This window comes from Aethalodelphis obliquidens, unplaced genomic scaffold (genome assembly GCF_003676395.1).
Source record: "Aethalodelphis obliquidens isolate GAN/ISIS:26980383/991018 unplaced genomic scaffold, ASM367639v1 scaffold9, whole genome shotgun sequence".
Lineage (NCBI taxonomy): Eukaryota > Metazoa > Chordata > Mammalia > Artiodactyla > Delphinidae > Aethalodelphis > Aethalodelphis obliquidens.
In genome coordinates this window covers 26322802-26350389 of record NW_020837953.1, presented here as the reverse complement: position 1 = coordinate 26350389, position 27588 = coordinate 26322802, and the positions used below count along the sequence as shown (strand labels likewise).

Genomic DNA, 27588 nt, shown 5'->3' with positions numbered 1-27588 from the left:
TTTCATAGCACATATTACAAGTTGCAAAGATTTTATTTGCCTACTTACTTGTTTGTTATCTCTTCTTGGGGGAAGAAAGCTGTATGGGGAGCAGGCATTTCACAGAGCAGGAAGCAATAAAACATACTTATTCTTTAATGATAATGAATAGATAATGAATAGATAATGAAGATATGAAAGGATGCTAATCCTCATCTTCATCATAAAAGTGAAATGCTATCCACCAGGTTGGCAAAAATTTAAAAATCCAATAAAGCCCAGCGTTTGCAAGGATGTAGTGCGACAGAAGCTCTACCTCTGTTGCTAGGAAGAGTGTAAACTGTTATAACTACTTCGTGCGATCAGTTTGGCATTACCTAGTAAAACTGAATATGTGAATACTCACAACCTCACAATTCCACACAGGCATGTACCCTAGAGAAACTCTTGTCCACAAGAAGGAATGTACAACAATGCTCAGATTGTTTGAAATAAAATAACTTGAATGCCTATTAAGAGTAGACTAGATAAATCACTATTTTCACGCAATGGAATACTAGATGGCATTGAAAAATGAACTAAATCTAGTCACATGCATCTGCATGAATTTCAAAAGCTTAATTATGAGTGAAAAAAGCAGGTCACAAAAGAACACTTATTGAACGATTCTATTCACATAACAGAAATAACATGTGAAATGAAACAGTATATATTTTTGGAGACATACACCTATGGAGTAAAATTATAATGTAAAGCAATGAATGGTCAACAGAAAATTCAGGACCGTGGTTAACTCTGGGGGTCGGGCAGGGGGAACGTGTTGGGGGCGGTGCACAGGGGCTTCAAAGGTACTGGTGTTCCTTTTCTTAGGCTCAGCGATGGGTGTTCATCTTATTCTTCTTTAAATGGCACATGTATGTTATCCACAATTTTTACACATTGCTATATTCCACAATTTATCAAAAGCCCTATGAGTGGGTGGAAGGGGCCTTCATGCTCACTCGGCCCCTTGCAAAGAGCCTGTCCCACCCGAGCCCGTTGGCCTGGGCCTAGCAGTGGATCCTCTCGCCCAGGCCCATGTCTGCTCTCTGGTCAATGAGGCCTTGGACCATGGTCTGAGCAAGCACCTAAGGGTCTCATGTCTCATCTGAGGGCATCAGGGGCACAGCGGCCACACACAGAAGCAAGCGCTCTCCTGGGCAGATTTACTCAGGAGAACTCGGGAACAAGGCTGCCCCAGGGCAGGGCTGGGCCTCCTTCACCTGGTCCTGGCGCAGGTGAATGCTGAAGAGCAGGGACCAGAGATCTGGCCTAGGACTGAGGTGATTTCATATGGATCCTGTTAATATCTAAATATAATAATAATGGTGATCATGATAATGATGATTATTAACACTGCCATTTATTGAGTACCTTTTATACTCTGTGCCTAGAGCTAGGCATTCCCATGCATGATTTCATTTAACTCTGTGAGGTTAGGTACTGATATGATTCCCATTTTGTGGATAATGAAATCGAGGCTCAGAAAGGTAAACGACAGACCCACAGTCACACAGCTAATATGTGGCAGAGATTTGAACCCAAGTCTGTGTGACTCTGGAGTCCACACTCTATCACTCTATGGGCAAGTCACATGGAGTCAGAATGACATAGCCTTCAAGACCTGGGTCCCATTAATGGGGTGTGCCCGACAAGAGGGGTGTGGGTACCAAGGCAGATTGAGATGGTGGGTTTCTCATCTCCATATCATGCTCACCTGGGCCCAAGCTCCTTGGGGACAGCGGCTGGAGCCGCCGATGCTCTCAACAATGTTGTTTCTGGCTTTCTGTCTCCATATCACTAACTCTCCCAAGGACTTAAGGCTGAATGCGTTCATGTTTCTATAAATGCACGTGTGAGGCAGAAACACCCTGCGGTCCCACTGGAGCAGTCAGTGCAGAGCTACAAGGACTGGGTTCTCCTCCCAATTATAGCCATGCAATTTTGGGCAGGCTCTCCTGCCTTCCTTGGCCCTCATTTGTAAATTGGGGGTAATAATAGCTGCTTCACTACCTCACAGAATTCTTAGAGGTCACAAACTCCAAGCCCCTCATTCCGCAGGTGAAGAAACTGAGCTCTCAAGCTGGGGAGAGACCTACACAAGGTCAGACATTGACTTGAGGTGGAGCCAGGAATAAAGTCAAGCCTTCCTGATTTCCAGTCCAAATAGATGCAATGTTCTGCAAACTGTAAACAAGGGAGGTTATTTCACGGCTGGGCACAAGCCCACAGAGAACTTTTTATAAGTTTTTCTATGCTGTGTCCACTAGAACAAAAATGAGGAAATACCTGGGTCCATAACCCTGGACTTTTAGAAGAAAGTAGGCTGTCGATAAGGACAGATGCACCCTGAATTGATCATGCTCCTCTATTTGAATTCTCCCTGATTTTGTCTGGGCACAGTAGTTCCTGTGGAGTCGACAGAGGCCCTGGATTCCTTTGGAGTGGACAACCCTCTAGAATGTGCTGAGGGGCAGGGTGGGGCACAGGTAAAGGGATAACCCAGCCAGGGAGCTGGTGTGAATGACGGATAAGAAAGAAGCCTCACTCTGCTGCCTCTGAACTTGAACTTGGTGCCAAGGATCAGCGTCACGGGCCTCTCCTCCCTACTAGTGTGGAGGGGAAGGAAGAGAGCTCCGGTGCTGGGAGCTCTCACATACCCTACACAATGAATTCTCATAACCCTGAGGAGACCAAGGCAGAGAAGCTATGTTACTCTTCCAAGCCCCACAGCTGGCAAATGCGGGAGCCAGGAGTCAAGCCCAGCACTTGAGAGTCTGCACCCCCTCTCCCCCTTCCCCCACAGGCTTCCATACTGACCGGAGAAAGCTATGGCGAAGATCCCACCCGCAGCTGCATCACGGTGGAACTTGAGCAGGACCTGGTTGGATGAGCTGTGCATTGTCTTCTTGGCCAAGCTGTGGCTGAAGGTTCCGAGCTGTGGGGCTGTCTGCTGCGGCCCATCCCTGCAACAGGAAAGAAGGTCCTGCATGTCACGGGTCACCATGCCTACCTGTTCCACCTGGTGTGTCAGAGGCCTTCAGTGAGCAAAGAGACATCCCTGTGTTGCCTTCCCTGGAACCTTATCCAGTCCCTCCCATTTGTTCTTAGCTATTGTCTGGAAACTAAATGAGAAATCAATCCAGGGCAGTCAGGTGACAGTTATCCAGCCCTGGAAATTTTGAGAAGAAATCCCACTATCTTCTGCCGATTCCCAGAACCTCCAAACAAAGAAATTTTTAAATTATATCTTTGTCCAAAGATTCAGTGGTTTGGAAAAAAAGCTGTCTAGGAAACTGCACTTATCAACTAATAATTCACATTCCCATTTTAAAATTACTCAAGATATGCTAACTACATAATTCAGAGCTGAGCTGTCCAGTTTGGTAACCGCTAGCCTACATGGGACTATTTACTTTTAAGTTATTTAAACTTTAATAAAGTTTAAAAATCAGCTCCTCAGTCACTCTAGTCACATTCAAGTGCTCAATGGCTACATGTAGAGTGGCTGCCATATTGGACCTCACAGATATGGACTATTTCTCTCACTGTGGACAGTTCTGTGGTCAGCACTGGCTCAGCATGACGTGACCAGTGGGATTTCACAAAATTCCACTCCAAAGCTCTTTCACTAGTTCAGGTAGCTTATCTTAGGAAAATGTAGAATTTTGGTTTGGGCTCTGGAAATACTGAGAAAAGTCAGCCCATCTACGCCCTTTCCCATTCCCACACCCGTTAGTACTTTGACCCCCAGCAGGACTCCAGGTTGGGAACCACTGTCTTGCCATTCCTTTCCCTCCAAGGAGTCAAAAAGGCTAATTGAAGCTGAGTCCTCATTCCACTATGTTTATTTGAGACCCAAGAGGCTGACAGCCATTTAAAACCATTCTGCTCGTGGTATTCTGGACAAATAGATGGGTGACCCAGTTTACAGCCCAGTTAGTGCCCTTTTCTCATCGGCTGCTGACATGGCAGCTGGTCCTACCAGACGGTGATGAAGTCTCCAGAGGGCTCCGTCTGTAGCAGGCTGATGTTGAGGCGGATGCCGTGACCAATGGGTACGGTGATCAGCCAGACACAGTCCTGGGAGCTGGAGTAGGGACTGGGAAAGCCCGGGGAGTACACAGTGCCATTGAAAGAGGTGACGTTCCCGCCACAGGGCACTGCCAGGGAGAGGATACAAACACAGATGAGTGCTGGAGATCACCTCCCCGCTGAGAATTCAGATGACTTCCTGATGCAGTCCCAGCCCCCAGCACGAACCATCCTGCTCCATGAGGCTGGGCGGGATGGGGAGAGGAGATGGGGCTGAGGGAGGGCCAGGCCTGGCGTTCCCTGCTGTTCCCAACACACCACAGCTCTAGTGGCCCTCCATCTTCAGTGCAGGTCCTCTGTGGGCCTGTCTCAGCCCCTGGCCCCCCTCTTTCTCTTTCTTGTGGAAGAGACCTGTCCAGAAGGAAGGACACACCAAAGCTACCCCCTCTCCTTTCCTAGGAATACTAGAGTCAGGGCTTCAGTACTGTTGCTGGGAAGAGGTAAGAAATTATGATAGTATCTCTTTCTTTCTCTTTTTATTCTGAGATTCTTGGAGTCGGACTTTTGGTCTTGACTTAAGAGTGGTGGATTCTTGTGGTGAGGCTATGGTTGGGTTCAAATTATGGCTAAACCATTAATTGACTAGATAAGGGTAGCCTCTCTTTCTTCACCTAGAAAATGGGACTAAGACTTCGCTCCTCATAGGATCGTGGTGGCAATCAGATGAGCTGCTCCGTGTAAAATGCTCAGCCAGCGCTAGCTCACGGAGAGGGCATCTGCTACATAGATATGATCCTCCCTCCCTATCCTTCTGTCTCCCCAGAGCAAACTTACACTTAGACGCACTCTGATCTAGGCTTTAGGCAGGGGTATAAAGAGTCCTGGAAGTCTCCATGGTATTTGGATTTAATCACCATGGAGGAAAATAAAAAGAGGTTCTGGGCAAAAAAACCCCCCCAAAACAAAAAAAAACCCCGGTCCAGAATAATAAGTGTATTGGTTGGCATGGGTCATCACACAGAGATATGGATGGGGCCGGACCAGGCTGAGAAGAAAGAGTCCCAATGCCTCCAAGCAGCGGCCAGGGTTCCTGCGAATGTGAATGCACCCTGAAGCTGGTGCACATGGGCATGCCATCCCTCCTCCGTGTACTGAACCTCCATCCGGTGCCAGGCATGGCCAGGGGAGGCAAAGGACAGCAAGGATACCACGGCACGTGATTCTGATCTGTGAGTGTGTCCCAGGGGACTGTGAGTGCCCTGGGACACAGCTAAGTGTACCGGCATCTCCAGCCCAGGGTGGAGCACGCCATCAACATGGAATGCCACAGAACATTTAGCGGGGGGGCCCTCATCTGGTCCTGTGAGGGGGTGAGGGAGTCCTGGCAGAATTCACATTTAGACTCAGACCTGAGGGATGACAAGGGCCAAACAGGTAAGGCAGGAGAGAAGAGCAATGTTCTATAAGGAGGGACCAGCATGTGCTCAGAACCAGGGGCCAGAGAGGACGGCACATGGTGAAATGGAAAGTATTTCAGCTGAGCTGGAGCGTAAAGTCTGAGAGAGTGGAGAACAGGGGGAGGTAAGTGGGGACCAGGCCCTGAGGCACACCGTGTGCTACCCCAAGGGGGTTGGATGTTACCCCAAGGGAGATGGGGACGCCTTACTAGCTTCTGAGCAGGGCAGTGTCTGGAGTACATGAATGGTTTCAAAGGCTCACCCTCACTACACTGTGAAAGGTGGATTGAGGAACACAGACTGAAGGCTGGGCGCCCAGTGACGAGCCTCATCTAAGTGGCCTGGATTAAGGTGGAGGGAGCACACAGCGAGAAGTGGATGCATTTGAAGGGCAATTAGGATGTAGAATTAGCAAGACTTGGTGACTAGGTCGGATAAGGGAGAGGGAGCCTGCCCAAATTGAAGGCTGAATAACCAGGGGACTAGAGGCACCCTTCACTAGGTGAGGATCTCAATGTAAAGGCAGAAAGACGATGACTTCCATTTTGAACACGCTGGGATTTAGATGCCTCTGGATAGGAGAAGATATTCAGTAAGGAGTTGGATGTACAGGTGAAGAACTCAGGAAAGAGACAAAGGTTGCAGATACAGATGGCATTTGGAGATGTGAGGGAAAGAAGATAGTCTGGGAAAAAAATTCAAAGGACAGCAACACTTAAGGGACAAAGAAATAGATGAGCAAAAAAGTTGGCACAGGCAGAAAGGTAATTGGAAAAGCAAGAGAAGATGGCGTCTAAGAAGCTAAGGGAAGAGGGCTTCCTTGGTGGTGCAGTGATTAAGAATCCGCCTGCCAATGCAGGGGACACGGGTTTGAGCCCTGGTCCAGGAAGATCCCACATGCCGTGGAGCAACTAAGTCCGTGCGCTACAACTGCTGAGCCTGCGCTCTAGAGCCCGCATGCCACAACTACTGAAGCCCACGCACCTAGAGCCCATGCTCCACAACAAGAGAAGCCACCCTAATGAGAAGCCCATGCACCGCAACAAAGAGTAGCCCCCACTCATCGCAACTAGAGAAAGCCTGTGCGCAGCAATGAAGACCCAATGCAGCCAAAAACAAACAAACAAATAAATAAAAAGCTAAGGGAAGAACTTTCTTAGGAGGGAGAAGGGATTGTGGCTCAAGATGTCTGATGGAGGAAGCACTGCTCATTCCTCTCTCCTGTGATGCCATATAAAGGAGTAAAAAGGGAACAAAAGTCCACAATGAAGCTTGTCATATAGCAGGTGACCAGCCAACAATTCCAGAATGATGGACTGGTTATACACAAGGATGGTTCTGAAAATCTGAAAAACGAACTGGAAGTTGAATAGTTTTAGAGATTATGATCTTATATTCCAACACCAGAACAGCTCAGTTGTGCAAACAAGGTCTCTTTATCTATGGAGAGTTAATACTTCCAGCTTATCGTTTCTGGGCCAGTTACTGCGCTGGGAGCTTTACATGAGCCATCTTGCAACCCTCACAGCTCTTACAAAGCAGAGGTGAGAAGCTCCATTGTACTAAGGAAGAAACTGGAGGTCAGAGAGGTGAAGTGGTTCAGAGATGAAGCCCAGGGCAGTCTGATTCTGGAACTGGGGTGCTTTCCCCTGGACTATACTGTCCTCCTGCCATATTTTCCCCTTTCAAGACAAATCCCAGCTTCTCCTCCAGGAAAAGGAAGGAAAATGGAACTGAGGTGTGCAAACAGGGGTAGGGACAGCATGACCTCCTGGTCCTTCTCCATCCTGGTTCTGGTTAATGAAGACCCAGGAAAGTACCACCTCTAGCTCCCTGATATCATCAACTCAGATCTCTCTAGGCTCGTGTAGGAGAGGGAGAATAAGCTGGGAGGTGTGAAGAGAGGAACAAGAACTTCCTAGAAAGATGCTTTATTCTCTCCTCCCCTTAGGAAAGTGTCATGATTACCTCTCTCTACCCCTCAGCATATCAGTGTCTTCCCTTCTGACTGCGGACATCTAACCCACGAGGTTGGCTATTCCCAAGGGCTGAGTATGTATTCCTTTGGCTGCGACCCACATCTCTTCCAGGTCCTCCCTAGGGCTGGCCCAGAACTCTGTCCCAGGACCCTCTTCCTGGATAGGCTTGGTCTCATCTCTATGGAAACAGGATGGACAAAGTTTGCCAGGACCTCCCAGCATGGGTGATCCCACGGGGCGGGCACGTGGAGGCAGGGACTACTCTGGATCAGTGGCCCTAAAAAGAATCACCAGGGATGAGGGAGGGACATACCTTCACACCTGGGCAGCGGGTGGTCCCAGTTCCGGTTGGTGCCGTGTTGACATGTGAGGACAGGGTGGCCCATCAGTTGATACCCTGGGAGGCACTCGAAGGTCACCGACTGCCCAACATTGTAGCCAGCTCCCCGCACAATGCCATTCGCAAAGGGCTCGGGGTCTGGGCACTCTTGAAGTTCATAGGCTGGAAACGATCACGAGAGAAGGTTACTTTCTCCTCTCTGGGCATTTTCTCCCTGACCAGAATATAGGCGTACCAGGGAGTTAGCATAGTGGTGGAGAACCAAGACATGGACTCAGATGGGCCTTCCTCATTTTCTAGCTATTGGCTTTGGGCAAATGATTTAAGTTCTCTATGCCTTTGTTTTCTTATTTAGAAAATGGTTATTGTGAGAATCCAGTAGGATCAAATATACACAGCTCTTTGCACAGTCCCGGCACATGGTGAGAACGTAATCAATGCTATCTGTCATTATTGTTCCCATGGGAATAGGGGACCCAAGGAAGACAAGGCTAGATTGAACCATTCTTCTTCTTTTTTTTTTTTTTAACATCTTTACCAGAGTATAATTGCTTTACAATGTTGTGTTAGTTTCTGCAGTATAACAAAGTGAATCAGTTATCCGTATACATATATCCCCTCCCTCTTGTGTCTCCCTCCCACCCTCCCTATCCCACCCCTCTAGGTGGTCACAAAGCACCGAGTTGATCTCCCCGTGCGATGCAGCTGCTTCCTACTAGCTATCTATTTCACATTTGTGAACCATTATTCTTTGAGCACCTCACTGGGGCTCAGCATTGACCTCCGCTCTTTCCTGTTGCTGATCTCATTCAACCACCAAGGTCACAAACATGGGAAGTGGTCAGGTGAGGACATGAGTGGGGCCCTTCTAACTGAGAAATGAGAGCCCATTGGGAAGGAAGAAATGGGGTGGGAGGAAGCCAAACCTGTGGCAAAGGACAGAATAGCTGGGGTAAAAGTCCCTCTAAAGTACAAGGAAGTTGCTTCCCTGAGTATGAGTATACCTGCCTCACACTCCTTAATGGGAGTGGCTGAGTCCTGGCCCACCAGGAGAAGTCGTTGAGGGATTTGCTGAGCGTGTCACAGAGCAGAGCCTTCACTTAATTGGACAGTAACTGGGCCCACCAGACAGAAAGTCAGCCATGGGAGTAGAGGGAGCGTTCCAATAGTGGAAATTCTAAGGGGGAATAGCTGAGACCCAGTGAGTGCTCCATGCAGGCCGGTGCACGCATCACGTGCAATAACGACACGAATAAGAGTCCTCATGAGAGTGCCGTTACTGAAGTTCTCCCTCTGTGAGGGTGGCTATTATGTATTTCCTTTCAGGATCGTGCAGGGAGGTCTCTGTGGGAAGAACTGGGCAGGTTTCACTGGACATCATCAAGTAGTTGGCTGTGTTGAAAACTCGAGCAGTTCTAGAGAGAGTGGGTGGGCTGGTCAGCCAAAAGGAACGTGGCTCTGTTAGCAGCACAGGGTTTGGACGACCTGGCAAATAAGTCTTAGTAGAAGTAGGGAGCCTGTAGCTCAGGGAGGTGACTGAATGGATGAATTGGGCTTTTTTTTTTTTGGTAAAATATTTCATTTATTTATTTATTTATTTATGGCTGCGTTGGGTCTTCATTGCTGTGTGCAGGCTTTCTCTAGCTGAGGCGAATGGGGGCTACTCTTCATTGCAGTGAGCAGGCTTCTCATTGCGGTGGCTTCTCTTGTTGCGGAGCACGGGGTTCTAGGCACATGGGCTTCAGTAGTTGCGGCACGTGGGCTCAGTAGTTGTGGCTCACGGGCTCTAGAGCGCAGGCTCAGTAGGTGTGATGCACCAGCTTAGTTGCTCCGTGGCATGTGGGATCTTCCTGGACCAGGGCTCAAACCCATGTCCCCTGCATTGGCAGGCGGATTCTTAACCACTGCGCCACCAGGGAAGTCCGAGCTGGGCTTTTAAAGAGAAGCCTCGGTGGGAACAGGGGGACCCAATGATGGGGAGGAGCCTGAAGACCGAGGCCTCATGAGAAACCAGAAGCAGCCTGGAGGAGAGAAGCTGGGTCTTTATAACAGGAATTGTCTCCAGTGGACGAAGCTGCACTTTTCACAAAGAGAGACCCTGAAGTGAGGGTACCAGGACTGCTTTCACAGGGAGAGAAGTCTGAGAGCCCGTTCCACCAGAGGAAGCTTCAAAGGGAGAGGTTGATGAACTAGAGACTGTCATACAGAGTGAAGTAAGTCACAAGGAGAAAAACAAATAGCGTATAATACTGCTTATATATGAAATCTAGAAAAGTGATACAGATGAACTTATTTGCAAAGCAGAAATAGAGACACAGATGTAGAGAACAAATATATTGATACCAAGGGGGGAAAGGGGGAGTGGGATGAATTGGGAGATTGGTATTGACATAGACACACTATGTATAAAATAGATAACTAATGAGAACCTACTGTATAGCACAGGGACCTCTACTCAATGCTCTGTGGTGACCTAAATGGGAAGGAAATCCAAAAAAGAGGGGATATATATATATATATATATATATATATATATATATATATATATATAGCTGATTCACTTTGCTGTACAGTAGAAAGTAACACAACACACTGTAAAAGAAATAATACCCAAAAAAAAATTAATTAAAAAAAAAAAAAAAAAAAAAAAAGGGAGAGGTTGGGCCTAGAGGGCAGACGTGACCCCTAAGAGGTGGACTCATTAACTTTCCCAGGAAAGGGCTCCTTAGGGAGACTAGTAGTAGATGCTCCAGTGGGAACAGGTACAATTTCAAACAAAGCACCAGATTAAAAACACTAGTAATGATGATGTCTAACATTCTGGAACAATGTCATCATTTTGCTAAGTTCTTGTGTTTTTACAATCTCCTGAGAAATTTTAGTGGAATAAGTTAAGCCTGTCAGACTAGGAGACCTGGGTAGGCGTAGCTTATGCTGTTACTGAAAACTTTATGGGAATATTTACCTGAAGAAGGGAAAGGAGAACCCCAGCCGAGGATGTTCAGAGTGTCTAACAGGAGGGATTCTGAGGAAAAGTAAGGATTTGGATTTCTTTCAAAGAAAGTCAAGGAACCACAGAGAGCTAGGCCTGCTCTATAGAAATGGCGGCTGTGGTGACAGGTGGCTCTTTCATGAAGCAGGTCTTTTCATAAAGGAAAAACCTGGGGTGAGTGGTCAGGCTAAAGAATGTGGGTCTATGGGGCAGGGAGGATTATTTGGGCCTGACACATTGGGAGGCCTTGGTGGGAGCGCCTGGGCCTCCGGCACTAGAGACAACCTAGTCGGGAGGTTGGGGTCATCATACACGAGAAGGCTTAACGGAAGCTGAGGTCAGGTCTGAGGGGGGCAGCTGCCCTGACACCAAGAGTGGCTCCGCAGGGGCCGTCAGGATTGGGGCAGTGGGCAGGTGCTGAGGAAAGAGCTGGGCCTGTGACCCAAGGGAAGCCTCAAGGGGAACAGCCAGGCAAGTGCTGGGGTACAATGTGAGTGAGGGGAGCTGGGCTACCACAGAGTGGAAACCCCAGTGGACGTCGCTGGGCCCCTCACACAGTTGGGCCAACTCAGGTGAAGGCGCTGGTCCTCTGAAGGCAAACTTACCACCCCTCCTCCCTGCTTCCACCCCTGCCCCCCGCCACACACACAGCGAGCATCCTCAAGAAACCGGCTTCCTCTCAACCTGTGGAGCCTCGGTGTGTGTGGCGCTAACCCAGAGTGCCGGCCTGTGTCTGGAAGCCTTAGTGCAGGGCCCGTGTGCAGAGGAGCCTCAGGTGAAGCTCCTCAGAGGTGAGAGCTTGGTGAGCATGGGAGGGGCTGAGACCAGGGCTCCGTGGGGATAGTTAGGTCTCTTCTACAGGGAGGGAGTCTGCAGGACTCAGAGGGCAGCTGTGACAAGGACAAAGCGGACTTAACACGTGGGGAATGCAGCGTGAGTGTCTAGTCCCACCACGCAAGCTTGGCGGGCAGGGCTGTGCCCGTCACAGGGGTGAAGGCACAGGGCACGGGTGGGCCCCAGAGCGGCTGTCCCTGTCACAATGGTGGCGTCATCAGACCTTGCATTTATCCAAGAGGAGGAGCCTCAGGGAGAGCCCTTGGGCATGAAAGAGGATGTTACAAGTTGAATTGTGTCCTCCGCAAATTCACATGTTGAAGTCCTAACCCACCCCTGTGTCTCAGAACATGACCTTATTTGGAAACAGCGTCTTCGCCTGCCTTTACCTAAATTAAAATGAGCCCATTAGGGTGGGCTCTATTCCAATATGACTGGTGTCCTTATAAAAAGGGGAAATTTGGAGGCAGACAGACAGGGAAAACAACATGTGAAGATGAAGCCAGAGATGGGGGTGATGCTCCCACAAGCCAAGGAATGCCAGATGGCCAGCAACCCACAGAAGCCAGGAGAGAGGCATGGAGTATATTCCTCCTCACAGCTCCCAGAAGGAACCAGCCCTGTCCACACCTTGATCTTGGGACTTCCAGGCTCCAAGACTGTGAGAGATTAACTCTGTTGTTTAAGCCACCCAGTCTGCAGTACTTTGATAGAGCAGCCCTAGGAGACTAATAACTAGGAAGCCTGAGAGAGGCATGCGTCTGTCCCAGAGAGGCACCCTGACCTTGTATTTGGGCCTGAGTCTCTCCTGGGACAGCCTGTGGCCGCGGGACGCATCATGACCCACTGGGCAGGGCTCACTGCCCACCGAGGCTGTGTACACTTCACAGGCACAGGCTCCTTTAGTTAGGGTTGGCCTCTGCGATGCACCCACATACAGCCCCTCTGGGTGGGCAGCTGCGTTACCGCCGACGAAGTGGCACTTTCTGGGAAAGAGGCTCGGCTTCTCGCTGCTGCTGCCTTGGTATGAGGGTCCCAGCTCCTCCTCCTGAGGCTTCCCAGGTGGTAACAACCCTGACCATACTCAGGGACGGTCCCCAGAGGGGGCAGTGCCCATATAATTGGCCCAGCGGTGGGGTACCCTTTAAGGCTTTCCCTCAGTGACAAGCCCAAATCCTTGGTCAGTATTCACCTCCGACAAGGGATAAAAAAGCCAAATGTCAGAACCGTCTGTATATAGAGATTCTATATTACCATAGAAAACACAACCAAAAAAATCGTGACGTATTACATATTCTTCACAAGAAACATGTAACTAGGTGTGGGAAAAGATCTGGAAAGATCTCATCAAAACATTAGTGGTTATTTCTGGGGAATAATTCTGGGTTTGGAGGCTGTAGACAAAGAAAGCTCGGCCTTACCTGTAATGTTTTAATTTCTTAATTCCTCCCTCCCTCCCCTCCTTTCCCTCCTTCCCTCCCTCCTTCTTTCCTTTCCTCTTTCTCCCTCCCCCTTTCTTTTTTAACACGGTAGGTGTGTTTATAGACTGTCTGTGTAATTAAAAACTAACTTAAAAAAAGCAGATTGCAAAACAGTATCTATAGTGATCCAATTTTGGTTAAAAATATAGTTACATCAGTATATGTACAGAAAAAATGGGAAAAGCAAACTGTTACAAGTTGATATCTCTGCATAAGGCAGGGTTATGGGAGAATTTTGACTTGCTGTGATGCGCTCACAAAAACTTCCGTGATGTTTTAATTTTTTGACAAGCATGTACTAGCCTTGGAAAAAAGTCTAAACACATGAAAAAAAATTCAGTGGAAGAATCTGGGCAAAGAGGTTAGAACAAATGGTTCAGTCAGTCACACTCGGAAAGCCCCCGAGGGAGACGTCGGGTCCGATCGGGGCCCGTGTACCGCTGCACAGGTGGGCACAGCTGCACGGCACAGGTAACAGCCCCTCCACAGGGGAAGCCTGAGCTGGAGTGGATGGAGCTTTTCCAGGAGGAGAGGGCCGGTCACAGGACTCCAGCTCAGGATGGGGGAGCTGCGGTGAGCGTGGTCCGGCCTCACACAGGGAAACCCTCAGCGGGAGTAAACGCACCTGTCTCATCCTTAAGGCTCAGTGGGCCCTTCTGGGCTTGTTACAAGAATTGTTACTGGAATCCCCCATCATGTCAGAGGAGGAGCTTTGCCAAGCAAAACGGACACACAGGGGAGGACCCAGAGGAGGAAGCGAGCCTCTCAAGGCCAAGGGGCAGTGGCTGGTTGGACACTCGGGGATGCCTGAGCGGGACTGATGGGTCACTTGCTCAGGGGAAGCTGCTGGCTGTTGGGTGGGGATGGGGATGGAGCCTGAGAAGGCGCTTTGGGGCTGCCACCCTGGGAAGGGCTTGTCGAAGGGGTTCAACAGCCTCTGTGGGCCAGAGAGACATGTCACGGTGGTCGGGCCTGCCCCCCACCTCCCCGCCCTTCCTGGTTCCCTCCTCCGCTACGCAGAAGGCTGGGAAGACGGGTGGTTGTAAGAGGTGGGGATGGACGGGCCTTCCCTCTCCTCACCCTGATACTCCAGCTTGAATCCCGGCCGGTTCTGTGAGTGGTCGCTGTGGAAATACACGGTGGTCTCGTGGGATGTGGAGAGCAGGGCGCCAGGAAGCTCACTTCCGCTGAATCTGCCCATCATGCGGCTGGTCTCATAGGGGCCATTCCGGATTTCTATGAAGTCATGGTTGGGCTCGGTGGAGAAGTTCAGGAACTGGATGTGAGCTCCTGGGAACAAGACAGGCAGACAGTGCCCAAAGCAATACAGTCCCGCACCCCATGTGCCACCTCATGAGAGCATCACCAGCCAGAGCCCACGGGTCCCCTCTACGGACTGCCCACCCAGTTAGGGTCCCCAGACCACATGTGGGGAGTCACCAGTCCAGCCCAGTCTCTCGTCTTCAGGCAGGACTGAACTTAAAAGTATTTCTATTATTCATTCGAAATGAAAGGCATCAGTCATTTCAGAGTGCCGTCTTGAGTCTGTTTTATTTTATGGAAAACGACGTTCAGGGTTAACACCTGATTAGATTTAGGATTCATATGTGTAGTATCAGTATAAAGATAGCTTTGTTAAAATAAACTTTTTACTGAAAAATACCGCCACTTAAACATAACTACACCCAATCAAAAGACATGAACTTCAATACTGGTATTTTCCAGAGCACTTACGATGATTCAGAAATTAGAAGAATACATCGTCCTATTGGTTCTATTAAGACGCCAAGTGGGGGCTTCCCTGGTGGCGCAGTGATTGAGAGTCCGCCTGCCGATGCAGGGGACACGGGTTCGTGCCCCGGTCTGGGAAGATCCCACATGCCGCGGAGCGGCTGGGCCCGTGGGCCATGGCCGCTGAGCCTGCGCGTCTGGAGCCTGTGCTCCGCAACGCGAGAGGCCACAATAGCGGGAAGCCACAACAGGGAGAGGCCCGCGTACGGCAAAAAAAAAAAAAAAAAAAAAAGATACCAAGTGAAGTTTATACTTTGGGGTCTTATTGGATTAATCAAGGTCTCCTAGCAACCCAACAGGTTAAATGGATCTCATTAACATCTTAACTTACATATTAATATATTCTTTGAAGAATAAAGGTGGGACTACTGATGTTTATTTATTGATAAGATCTCTCAAAATTAGATTACTATTATTGAAGAAATATATTTCTAAGCATAGAAAGAAGTCTGCAATGTTAATTATGAAAATCTGACTGCAAAGCAGTATGTAGCATACAGTTCTAATTTTTGTATTAAAAAACTGGAGGACTATTTATTGATTCACTAACAGCATTTATTGAGCTCTTGCCATGCATCAGGGCTGTGCTAGGTGGGCACTGCATGGGGAGGAGCGAGATCTACAAGGCCCTTGTCTTCATGAAGGTCACACTTTGATGGTGAGGACTAAGCTGTGAGTGATTATTTCTGCATGGTGGGATTACAGATAAATTGGAATTTTTATAATTTGCTCGTCTGTACTTTATAATTTGCTTAGAATGAGCACATAGGCGTGAATTTTTTTTTTTTTTTTTGCGGTACGCGGGCCTCTCACTGTTGTGGCCTCTCCCGTTGCGGAGCACAGACTCCGGACACGCAGGCTCAGCGGCCATGGCTCACGGGCCCAGCCGCTCCGCGGCATGTGGGATCTCTCCGGACCGGGGCATGAACCCGCGTCCCCTGCATCGGCAGGCAGACTCCCAACCACTGCGCCACCAGGGAAGCCCAGGCGTGAATTTTTTGCATCTGACTATTTAAATAAAATAAAGACTTGGCGTATACTGTTGAAGACCCTTCATGTCTCCTGCCCTCTCCCACTGTCCTCTCCACAGAGGCAGTCACTTCCATGAATTTGGAAGATAGCCGTCCAGTTCATGTTTTTAGATTCTTAAATACATATCTGGTTTGTTTTAAACATTTGCATGAATCTTATTATACTGTATATAGAGTTTTGTAAACTTTTAAATTTAGCATGTGTTTTTCAAGGTCTGTCCTTGTTGATATGTAAAGATACAGTTCATTGATTTTAACTACATATTAATTAATTAATTCCATTTAATGAATTATCCAGCCACACTATTCACTCTCCTATTACTTAACATGTATATTGTCTCCAAATTGCAGATAATTTTACATTGAGCACCTTTGTACTTATCTGCGGAACCTATGCTTTCCAGCCCACCGCCCATGCGTCATCCCAACTCCGGGGCTGCACGTCCAGGAAAGGGGCTCTTCAAGGATCGCAGAATTTCTGAACTGAGCTGCCTGAATGCTGCCATCTAGTGGCAGAAGTTTGTAAATGCAACGGTTTTTAAACACAAAGCAGGTGCCATTAGGGCCTGTTTGGAGTCCAACACTAACTTGAAAGCAAGGGATCTGGTCTTCTGTGACTGGTCCCTGCAAGAGGATGACTTCCTGGAGGACTTAAAGATAGAGGTCTCTGGTGGCTGAACATCAAGACATACAAAGAAAGTGATGCACCTCCCACTTAAACTTCTGTTTTCCTCTGGATGTAGCCCTCCCTCCAGCCCTTCATCATCTGAGCTTCTTCTGACTCATGCCTGGATGCAGAGCTACAGGGTCTCCCAGCTCCTCTTTCCTCAGTGTCTCAAAATCTGGAGTTTCCCAAGGCTGCCAAAGTCATCATCATTTTGTACCCTGATCGTCCATCCCCAGTTTCCTTCAGGAGATGGTACTTAATATGACTCCATTTTCTGGGGGTCACAACCTCTCTCCTCCCCTCAGGTAAGATTTAGATCTTTAGTTAGATCACTTTCTCTTAAAAGCCTCTTCTCCATCAGAAGACCCACTCTAGGATGAAAAATAAAGGACAAAAGAGGTGGTCTTCACTCCTGAGGTCACAGACTGGGGGTTCATGGGCCTGCTCAGCAGTGATCTCCTCGGGACATTTCATTTGTAGGAGCAGAGAAATGACTTGGGCAAGATGACCTATGTGTACAGCCTATAAATTCCATTCAACATAAATCCTTTATCTCTTCAACAGAAATACTGGGGGTTAGATTACATTCCCAGTACACAACACATGAATCTCCACTAATTTAATTTTGTACCCAGATTAGTGTCCTCTACACCACGCCAACCCCTGCGTCCACACACACACACACACACACACACACACACAAAGACACCACCCAACCTCTAAGCCCAGCTAGAAGGTGAGTATAAAGAACGCAAACTCAATTTCACGTTGACCTTGGCTCAGTTTAATTAGGATGAGAAATTAGATACTGGAATTAAAAGAACAGGCTGAAGTCCAGTCTCAGTAAAATAGATGGTTTTTTTCTTTTTTAACCAGCCCTGAGTAATTTCTCTTTCCACCTTTTAGCCCACTGCTCAAATGATAAAAATAATAATGGCAATCCCTGAAGTTTTTTCCCTATTTTATGTCCCCAAAGCCCGTTCATCTTTACCATTCCTAATTGATCCTCACGCTTGCACAAGAGGTCGACAGTTGAGGAAGCAGAGAGGCCGAGAGCTATATGGACTCAGCTGAGGTTAGTGACAGCCTCAGACAGCCGCTTTAAGCCAGAGGCCTGGGCGTGAAGACTTACCAAAGCCCACGGGCAGTGCTATTTGCCAGGAGCAGTCCGTGTTGCTGGGGTAGCTGCCCGGGAAGCCGGGGCTCAAGATCACTCCGTCCATATCTTTCACTGCTCCTCCACACTGCGCTGTGACCGTGAGACCAGACAGAGCGTTAGGACTGCAGTGAGGTCAGTACGGGGCCATGCAGCATTTGGACTTTCCCAAGTCAATTTCCCTTTGAGAACCCAAAGGAACCTATAATTCATCTCCCTAAAAAACTGCAGACAAGGGCCAAACTGAGCATGTAAATCCAGGAAGGGAAGCATCTCCTAGGTCTGCCCAGCCGTCCACAAACCCAAGTTATGGATGCTTGACCTTAAGCATGCCCTTCAAAGTCAGTTTCCTTAGCGAGGTCATGCAGCACAAGCGGTCTGCCCCAGGAGACGTGTGACCATCTCCTACACTATCCCCCAAATCTCCCTCTCCTCACTGTCCAGTCAACTCTTCCAGGACTGAAAAATAGGAAAGAAGGGGACGGGGATGCGTTGGCACGCGGCCAGGCTCTTTACAAATACATATTCCATGGGACTGGGGGGTCAACAGAAGAGCCCCACCACGAGCCCACCCTCAGAGCGTTGACACACGCCCTGAGCCAAAGTGACTGTGATTATTTCAGCCCAGGAGGGGTTGGGGCATCTGAATCTCCAATCGAGGTGACTTCAGTCACAGTCACCTGAAGATGCAGGGCTGGGGCACGACTGCAGCCTGGTCAGTTGACGTCGATTCTTTCCTTTTACATCTTATTAGGAAAAGGCTGTGTGAGCAGAAAGGGGTTAGCTTGTCATGGGAGGCCACAGAAAGGAGCGGAGGGGAGGCCATGTGCCGTGTGTATGCAAACGCCTTCTGGGGAGAGGACTACTCGAGCACACAGACCCGAAGGGATCAGTGCCCGGGTGCAAAGCGGGGACCTGGGTGTTGACCACTGGGGTCACAATCCCAATGCTCCCACTTCCTGAGTGACTTTGGGCCAGCTCTAACTCCCTCCACCCCAAACCCCCAAACCTCAGTTTCCCCCACCCAGCACTTGTGTCACAGGGTGATGATGAAGTTACAACAGAAGGGACTTCGCCTGGCTTGGAACAGCGGCTGGCACACACAGTACACCCTCAGCCACAGCAGCTGCTGTTCTATGAGCAGTTCCCCGGGCAAGACCTTTGTGATACAGGATGGGGAAAGGGCCCTGGGCTGACCAGTCCCATTTCTGACTGCTCTGCAGACGACCAGGTCTGTATCCTGGTGAGATCACTGAAGGGAAATCTCATATGCTCCAGTGCCACGCCCTTCGCTCACCTTGCTTCCTACCCGAAGGTTAGCCTAGATTTGCACTTGACAGTTGGCGGGGAAACCTAGGTTTCCATTCCCAACTTTGCCACTTTCTTCTGAATCCTAAAAGCCTTAGTTTTCCTATTGGCAAAAATGAGGGTGATGACAGCTGCCCTGAAGAGCTGTGGTGAGGAGACACGTAGCTCCGTGCCCGGCATGTGGCAGACCTTCAATAAAGGAATGTTCCCCCTGCCCCAAGCTGACTAGAAGCTTCTGAGGGTGGAGATCCTGTCTTTTCTTGTATCCAATGATCTCTTCATCACTACTCGGCACAGAAACCAAACCAAGTCCTCGTTTCACAGGGAACCCTCAGCCTTCCTCTATCAGTGGATTCCATCTGTCTGTCCCACGAGAAGTCACAGGGGAAAGCCCAAAGTGCCCAGAGGTTCCATCTGGGGTTTGGTCGATTATCTGGAATCTGAATGGTCATCATCAGGTTTTCGAATGGGCAAGCCTCCTGTCATGTTTCATTTGGTGGGTGAAGGTATCCAGAAGTCAGGAAAATCTTGAGAGTTAAAGCTTACACAAACCTCAGTCTAAAGTACTGCCTGTGAGCACCCCGGAATACCAAACTTCCTTTGGAGTTGAACTTGATCCCAGCGATATGTCACTGAACTCAAAGCCCTGGTAGAAATGGATTTGAATGGCCTGGAAAAGTGGGGACTCTCTTACCAATACAGAGCGGAGGAGGGTAGTTCCAGCGCCGCACGGTCCCGGGCATGCAGGAGATGTGGGCGTGGCCCTGGAGGAATCAAGAACAGGGTGGGCTAGCTGCCCCCACGGGCACAATTGCGCGTACAACCTGGAGCAGGGGGCTTGTTCTGGGGCCTGGGGTCAAGGAACAAGACACATGGATCCACTGTGGAATGGGGAGTGAGGCAGAGGGAGAGAGATCTGGGGAAGGATGCTTACTAGCGGCTATTGCTAAAGAATTCTCATTTCTAAAGGTTCCTTGCGAGACTCCTTTAATTACTAGAGTCCCTCACTGCCTTCAAAGGAAGATTAAATTTTCCTAAAGTCTAATCAAACCGAAACTTTGCAGGAACACATTCAAGGCTGGCTTGTGCCAAATGGCTAAAGTCAGCACTTTGTCTTTTTCATGAACAGCTCCAGGAGGGCATAACAGTGCCTGGGGGATCTGGGGGGCTTCTCTCTGTTCTTTGGTGACTGCAGCTCTGCTGGGGGAAGGCCGGCTGACCCCAGCTCAGGGGACATCTTTCTGGCCCTGGGGGTCAACGGGAGGTACCTGGAGGGCATATCCCGGTTCACACTGGAAAGAGACCACATCGTTCACCAAGTAGCGCTCGCCAGTCTTCACCCCGTTACTGGGCACAGCAGGTTCTGGACAACTGCTCAGGCCCACCGCTAGACCAGACAGAGACAGACAACAGCAGAATGGACAAGCCCATCAGGTGGATGTAAGAGCAGGCCAAGGGCATGGCTGGCAGCAGGGAGGAGCAGCTGCCTCCAAGCTGTGTCTTCTCTGCTTTCTCTCCTCCCAACCTCTAGGCCAGGGTTTCCTAAGCCTTTCACCTCCCAGCACATGAGAAAATCAGAATGTTCGTATGGCATAGAGGCTCAACAGACCAAAGCCTCCTGGGGCAGGCGGGTATCATGTGGGGACTCTGGCTGTCCAGAGGCCCTCGGGCTCAAAACTATACAACATTGCTATCACCCCAAGAAGTTCCATCATGCTCTTCCCAAGCAACTTTTGTCCTACATGTGCTTTTAAGAAGTGAATGTCGTGCTTGGAAATGGAAGATGTTTGGGCCTAAATCCACAAATCCCAGCATACGGGCCAAAAGACTCCAAGGACAATACTAAAACAATCATCAAACTGAATTGAAAGTACTTCATCTCAACTGTCATCTTGTCTCTTTTTGCCCCACTCTTCCCTGCAGTCCAAGTAGAAGGCAACTCAGTATTTAGTGGGGTGATCAGAACTTAGTAACCTGACACCTGCTTACTGGAATGGCAGTGGTAGACAGAAGGAGGAGGAGGAGCAGAGAGAAAGAGAAAACAAGAGCAAAAGAGTGTGGTGGGAGAAGAACGCAATGGGGAGAGAGGTGAGGACAGAGAGAGGAAGACAGAAGGACACAGAGAAAAGTCTATTCTAATTTCTTTACATTGCATAGCTTGGTTTATTTAAGCCATGCTTACAACAAAGGAAGACTTAAAAAAATCATATACAATTTATTACTTCTGAAAGCACATTGTTTCATTTCCATTTCAATTAAATAAATATTAAATACACAGCAGTAGACAAGACTTTTCAGTACCCTTCAAAACCATTTGCCTCTACAATAGCAGTTAATTCTCCCCTTCTGTACCCTCTTTGTAGATTATCTACAAAACAAACACAACTACAGGGTACTGGCTCCTAGGAATTTCAGTCTCCAAATACTAATGGAGACCTCTGTTTTCCCCTAGTTCTTTCCACTGTGAGAGGACAGTGCATGATAAACACCAGCTACTGAGAAAACTACCCATTCCTTTGAACAATAGCAACAGAAAAAAAAATTCAGAAAGGTGAATTTTTCCTGGGAATGAGGCAGTAGAATGGCAAAGAGATTTAGGAAAGTTCTATCTTTGGAACATGTAAGAAAAGAGAAGATTCTAGGGAACATTTAAGAACTCAAATTTAAATATTGGATAAGGAAACAAAACTGGAGAGAACAGAGACGAGAGGGTGAAAGGAAAAGTACGAATTATTCAAGAGCCCAGGATACTTCACCCTGCTGGGTGAGTGAGGCCTGAGAGGTCTGTGGGAGGAAGGTCTTGGAGGTCCCTGTCCTATCCTCCACCCTGCAGGGTCTTGGCTTCCAGCTGCCCCAGGGCTTTCTGACCAGCTGCCCATTTCAGTTCTTCCAGGCGATGAACATCCTGGGATCCAGCTAGTCCTCTCCCAACTACCTGGACAAAGCTCGTTCATTTTGAGACCAGCTGGGCAATGCTGACCCTATCAGGCCTCTAGCAGCAAGTGGGGCTTCCATCTGCCCGTCCTGTCCAAGATGGTCCAGCCAACCACACCTTCTCCCATTTCTTACTTCTCATTCCAAATCTAACTCAGGTTAGACTGTAAAGTCTCACGTGGCCAGGGTTAGCTCCCCTATTCTGTACACCCTTAGCATATCAGGTTGAACTACAATCACTGTTTCCATGTCCATCTCTCCCCCTAGACTTTGTGCTTTGTGCCTTATTCATCTTTGTTCCGTGGGCACTTAGCACAGGGCGTGCCACATTGCAGGTGTCCAGTGTTTCTTCATGACATTCACTTCTCCACCAGCCTCTGGGAGAAGTGACTGTTCTATCCTTTGAACCACCGCTGTACCTCCTGGCGACCCCCCTGTGAGCACCTGGAATATGTCATGTCCTGCTCTGTCCACGTGTCTGCCTCTCTCCCATGGACTCAGAGGGGACTCACCCATCTTGATCTTACCCAACCCCAGCATGGCACCTGGCACATTATAAATACCCTATAAGTAATTGCTGAATGAATGTGTGGCAAACACTGCTGCCAACATATTTTTTCCTGTACCCAGTGGGGATGGGGATGGGCAGGCCGTCTCAGGATGAAGGCAGCTACCCCAGCAACCTCTGTCTTTGTCGCCCCACAAGGCACATCTGCAGCCCTTTTCCTTTTCTTTTTTTAAAAATTAAAATTAATACAATTTTTTTTTTTTTTGTGGTACGCGGGCCTCTCACTGTTGTGGCCTCTCCCGTGGCAGAGCACAGGCTCCGGACGCGCAGGCTCAGTGGCCATGGCTCATGGGCCCAGCCACTCTGCAGCATGTGGGATCTTCCCGGACCAGGGCACGAACCCGCGTCCCCTGCATCGGCCGGCGGACTCTCAACCACTGTGCCACCAGGGAAGCCCTAATACAATTTTTAAAGATTACTTTCCACTTACAGTTATTATAAAATATTGGCTATATTCCCCGTGTTGTACAATACATCCTTGAGCCTACCTTATGCCCAGGAGTTTGTACCTCTCCCTCCCCCTGCAACGCTTTTTCTTTAAGAGTTTTTAGTTGTGACCACTTAGGGATGCTGGAAGCCAGGATGTAAGGTTTTGAGAGTGGGAGAGGAGTGAAGTTTGCAATGAGGAGAAGAACTTCAAGGACAGTTGCATCATTGACCAGGGGTTGGAGAAGCGAGTTTTTAGGACTGGAGGAGGAGAGAACCTCCATTGTCTCACACCCCAAATAATTTACTGGGCCCAAGCCGGTGACCCGGCCCCCCTCCCACTCCTGTGTGGACACAGAGGAAGCACACAGGTTTTTGAGGAACGGACCCTTGGGTGAGAACCCTGGCTCCACCACTTCCTGGCTGTGTGTCTTGAGGAGGTTTCAGACCTTCTCTGAGCTTACGCATCCTCATCTAGCTTGGCGTAAGGCTTCAGTGGGGTGGAGAATATATAGCCCCAGGATAACCCCCGCTCCTTGTGGGAACTTGGGCCCTGTCAGTTCCCACCCTGAACCCTGCAAGCCGCTGACACTAGGGATTCTCACTTTTGTACTCCAAGTGGAAGCCGGCTGCAGACACGCTGATGTCGGAGTAGAAATGCAGGTAGAGCTGGTTGGAGGTGCTGTTCAGCAGGGCAGGCACGGTCGTACCTGGCGAGGAAATGGGGACCAATCAGACTTAGCCTCTCCTCACCCCTGGGAGCCCCCCCATTTTGCCGGCTGTTGCTACCTCCTGACGTTCTGCTCCCAAGGCCCCCAGATGTCCCCAGTTATCAAACTCACTGAATAACAAATTAGCTCGCCTTAGTGTGCTGGGTCTCCAACAGCTGAGGGAGGAGAGACTCCAAACAACTTCCTTCAAAAAAGCAGTGGCAGAGCCACGTGCCAGCAGCAGGGCGACTTCCCTCAGGTGGCCTATGAGTTTGGTCCCCTTCCAGGTGTCTTCAAAGTGACTCTGACGTGGATAATTCTCTAGGCCATTCAGGCAGTGTAGACAGTTTATCTGGGGCACGTGACGCCTCTTAGGTCTTGGCAGCATGAAGTTCTGGGGTCTATAAGACCCAGATAATTGCCCTGACCTTTGGGCAAAATCATACACCACACTTAGAAGTCCACTGCTGGAATGGGAAGTGGTGTGGCCACTCTGCTGACAGTCCCTCAAAAGAGTTACATATAGAATCACATATGACCCAGGAATTCCACTCCTAGGTGTATACCCAAGAGACCTGAAAACATGTTCCCATGGAAACTTGTACGTGAATGTTCACAGCAACATTATTCAAAATTAGCCAACAAGTTGGAAACAACCAAATGTCCATCAACTGATGAATGGATGAATGAAATGTGGTCTGTCCACACGGTGAAGTGCTGATGTGTGCTGTTCATCGTGACCCTTGAAAACGTTACACTGAGTGAAAGAAGCCAGACCCAGAAGGCCATATATTGTAGGACTCCATTTATACGAAATGTCTGGAATGAGCAAATCCATAGAGATGGAAAGTAGCTTAGTGATTGCCAGGGGGTGCGGGGGTGCGGGACAATGGGGAGTGTGTACAGATGGGTACCTGGTTTCTTTTTGGGGTGATGAAAATGATCTGGGATTGGACAGCGGTGATGGTTGTAGAAGCTTGTGAATATACTAAAACCTGCTAAATTGTACGCTTTAAAATGGCAAATTTTATGGCATGTGAATTACATTTCAATAATAATAATAAAAGTCCACTACTGCCCTCAGAGTCCAGGTCCCTAGAAGCCCCGCCTCACCTGAGAAACTCCCCAGCATGGTTACAGTGTTGTCTGCACCATCAAACACTTCCAGGGAGTCCCAGTTCTGCTCTGTGACAAAACTGACGACTTGAATCTGGAAAGGCAGGGGGATTGCACCATGGGTTAGGCAGCCCTCCCTCTTCTCCTCCCTTCCCATCTACGTGAAGGGAGGAGCACCTAGTCTGGACCTGACACTGTGCTAGGAACTCTGATAAAAGTAAGATGCAGTCCCTGTCCCCCAGCAGTTCATCGTCCAGTGGCGGAGAGAGGTATGAGATGCTTGCACGGCAGCGGGGTACTCCGTCAGGTAGGGAACGGAGAAAGGAAAGTCCAGGCTACTTCGGTCCAGCTGGCCTCCCCCTCACTTCTCCAACACTCCTTGGGTTTCCTCACTTTCCTGTCTCGACTGCACCAGACAGGATGTCTGCTGTGAGCCAGTAACCCGCGACCTGTCCACCTTGAGTCCCTGCGGCTCCCCTCTGTTGGCCTTGCCCGCCCCGGGCCCTCCTCCCGGCCGCTGCAGCTGTCCCGGGCCTCCTCCAACTGGCTGTCACCCCCGGGCACCAGTATGGTCCCGATTCCACTGCAGCTTCAGGCTGCAGGTGCGACCCCCCAGGTGTGCGCCGGGTGCTGTCCCTGCTTCATCTGTGCTTGCCGGCTTGCCCCCTTCCCCTCACCTGCAATGCCTCCTCTTCCATCCCCCTACACTCTGAAGAACAGAACCCTTCAAGCCGTTTGAGAAACATCTACGATTCCTCCCCAGCCTTCACACTCCAGCTCCGGGCCCACCTCCTTCTTCTGGCTTCCCTGATGGCCGAGCCAGCACCCACCCCTTGTCCTTCCTGAGCCGGGACCTGTTGTGTTTTTCTGTTTGTGGGCCTCCCCCACACACCTGGCCTGAGGGGCAGGGACAGGCTGCTGTGTCTGCCCCCGGCACCCCCTTGGCCCTCACCTGGATGCCAGCGCCTTCGGGGACCATGATCTTCCACACGCAGTTGAGGCTGTTGAGGTACGGCTCGGGGAAGCCGGGGGACAGGATGGTGCCCCTGCGCTCCGTGAGGTTGCCGCCACAGGGCACTGGGAAGGAGGCCGCTCTGGTCTCTGTGGGTCCCCAGGGGAGCCTCCCCGGCAGACCCCTCCCAGGGCCCCTGGCCTCGCTGTGACTCCACCCCCGGCTGGCTTCCCCATGCTGGGCCCCAGCCCCGCCCCCTCCTGTGGCTCCTCCCCATACGACCCTCCTGAGGGACCTGGTTCCCGCTCCCCCGCCCCCATGTCCCTCCCCCAGCAGCCCCCACTGCTCCTCCTCGCTGTCTTCACGCCGACCCACAGGACGAGGGCTTGGCTGGAAGGGGTCCCCCTCTGAAGTCACTCTGGCCGGCGGGGCTGCTGTGTGTCTTGCTGTGTGTTGGCTGGCCACCCTCGCCCCCAAGTCCTGGTTGTCTAGGACTCACCCACACACGTTGGGGCTGAGACATTCCACTGGGCCAAGGCCCCGGGAACAGGGAGGCACTCGATTTCTGGGGAGCCCTGCAGGGCGTAGCCGGAGTTGCATTCGAAGCGGACGGTGGCGCCCACCGAGAAGTCACTGCCCAGCCTCCTGCCATAGCGGGGTTCCGGCACCGAGCTGCACTGCGTGGCGCTGGTCCGGGGCACCGCTGCAGGGGACAAGGGCGCTGAGGGGCAGGCCGCACCCCTCTAGAAACTGGTCCGGGGATGGGCACACCGGGGGGCTGGAACTGGGTGGGGACCTTGACAGGCTCTGGGCACTTTCCCTCAGAGCAAGGGTAGGAGGCTTTCTAGGATGAGGCCCACCTCACTGAAACATAGCTAGACACACAATGTTGTAGCACAGCTTCTGGAAACCATGGGAGGCACTGTGAGGCCCCTGGGCCCAGACTTTAGGCCCAGTTGTGCTCTCCGCCTTCCCAATGAAGGCCCGTGCCCAGTAGGGTCCCGTGTCCCCTAACAGGGAGAATGGCCCTTCCTTCTCCCCTGACCCTGCTTTGCCCTCTTCACCCCATGTGCCTGAAGACCCTGCCCAGGGCCCTGCTCTCATGACCTGAATCTCCCTTCCTCCTACCTACAGGGGCTAATAGGACCTTTGAACCCAGGCCCCAGGGAGGGTGTCCCAGGGGCAGGATTACCCCTGCACAAGGCAATACAGCTCATCCTGGGCGGTGGAATGAACAGGACCATTTTTGGAGCCTGAGCCCTAGAAGAGTGGACGTTCTGCTGGACAGAGGGAGGCTGGGGCCTCCAGGTGGAGGCCAGGGCGCTCCAAGACTTGGCCTTTCCGGGCTCGTAAGGAAGGGAACGGACACTGATTAGCTGCTTCATGCCAGCTACTCTGTGAACTCTTTTAACGCCATCAGTGAGGTAATATGATCACCCTCATTTTACAGGTGAACAAACCGCGGCTCCAAGAGGAGGAGGAGCTGGTGCCCAGTTAGAAAGTGACAGAGCTGGGACCCAAATCCATGTCCAACTCACTCCAAAGCCTGTGTTTTCCCCGCACCTTTACTGGGTCTTGCAGACAAAACCAGGTAAGAGGCCTGGGCTGGTCTTCCCAATGCCATCAGGACTGTGCCGGACAATGGGCAGTGGGGGTGTGTGTGCAAATTAGCTTCCCTTCTATGATTTCTTCCCTTATCCAGCATGGAGTTTGGTAAGAATTGTCTGTTGGGTACATGAATGTATAAAATTCAACTGAATTTCAGGGAACTGCCCCACAAACCCGTAACTGCC

At 50.1% G+C, this 27588-nt stretch overlaps 1 protein-coding gene across 1 annotated transcript in view; it reads right to left on the bottom strand.

Moving 5' to 3' along the window:
- Positions 1–27588, bottom strand: part of CSMD2 (CUB and Sushi multiple domains 2) — a 668027-nt gene that overhangs the window by 96039 nt on the left and 544400 nt on the right. Inside the window, exons 34-44 of the mRNA XM_027109194.1 lie at positions 26295–26498; positions 25796–25920; positions 24841–24937; positions 23623–23727; positions 20358–20476; positions 19784–19853; positions 17758–17874; positions 14217–14426; positions 7803–7991; positions 4004–4181; positions 2839–2984 (exon numbers count right to left, since the gene is read on the bottom strand). Coding sequence (XP_026964995.1) covers positions 2839–2984; positions 4004–4181; positions 7803–7991; positions 14217–14426; positions 17758–17874; positions 19784–19853; positions 20358–20476; positions 23623–23727; positions 24841–24937; positions 25796–25920; positions 26295–26498 — 1560 coding nt within the window. The remainder of the gene's footprint in view (positions 1–2838; positions 2985–4003; positions 4182–7802; positions 7992–14216; positions 14427–17757; positions 17875–19783; positions 19854–20357; positions 20477–23622; positions 23728–24840; positions 24938–25795; positions 25921–26294; positions 26499–27588) is intronic.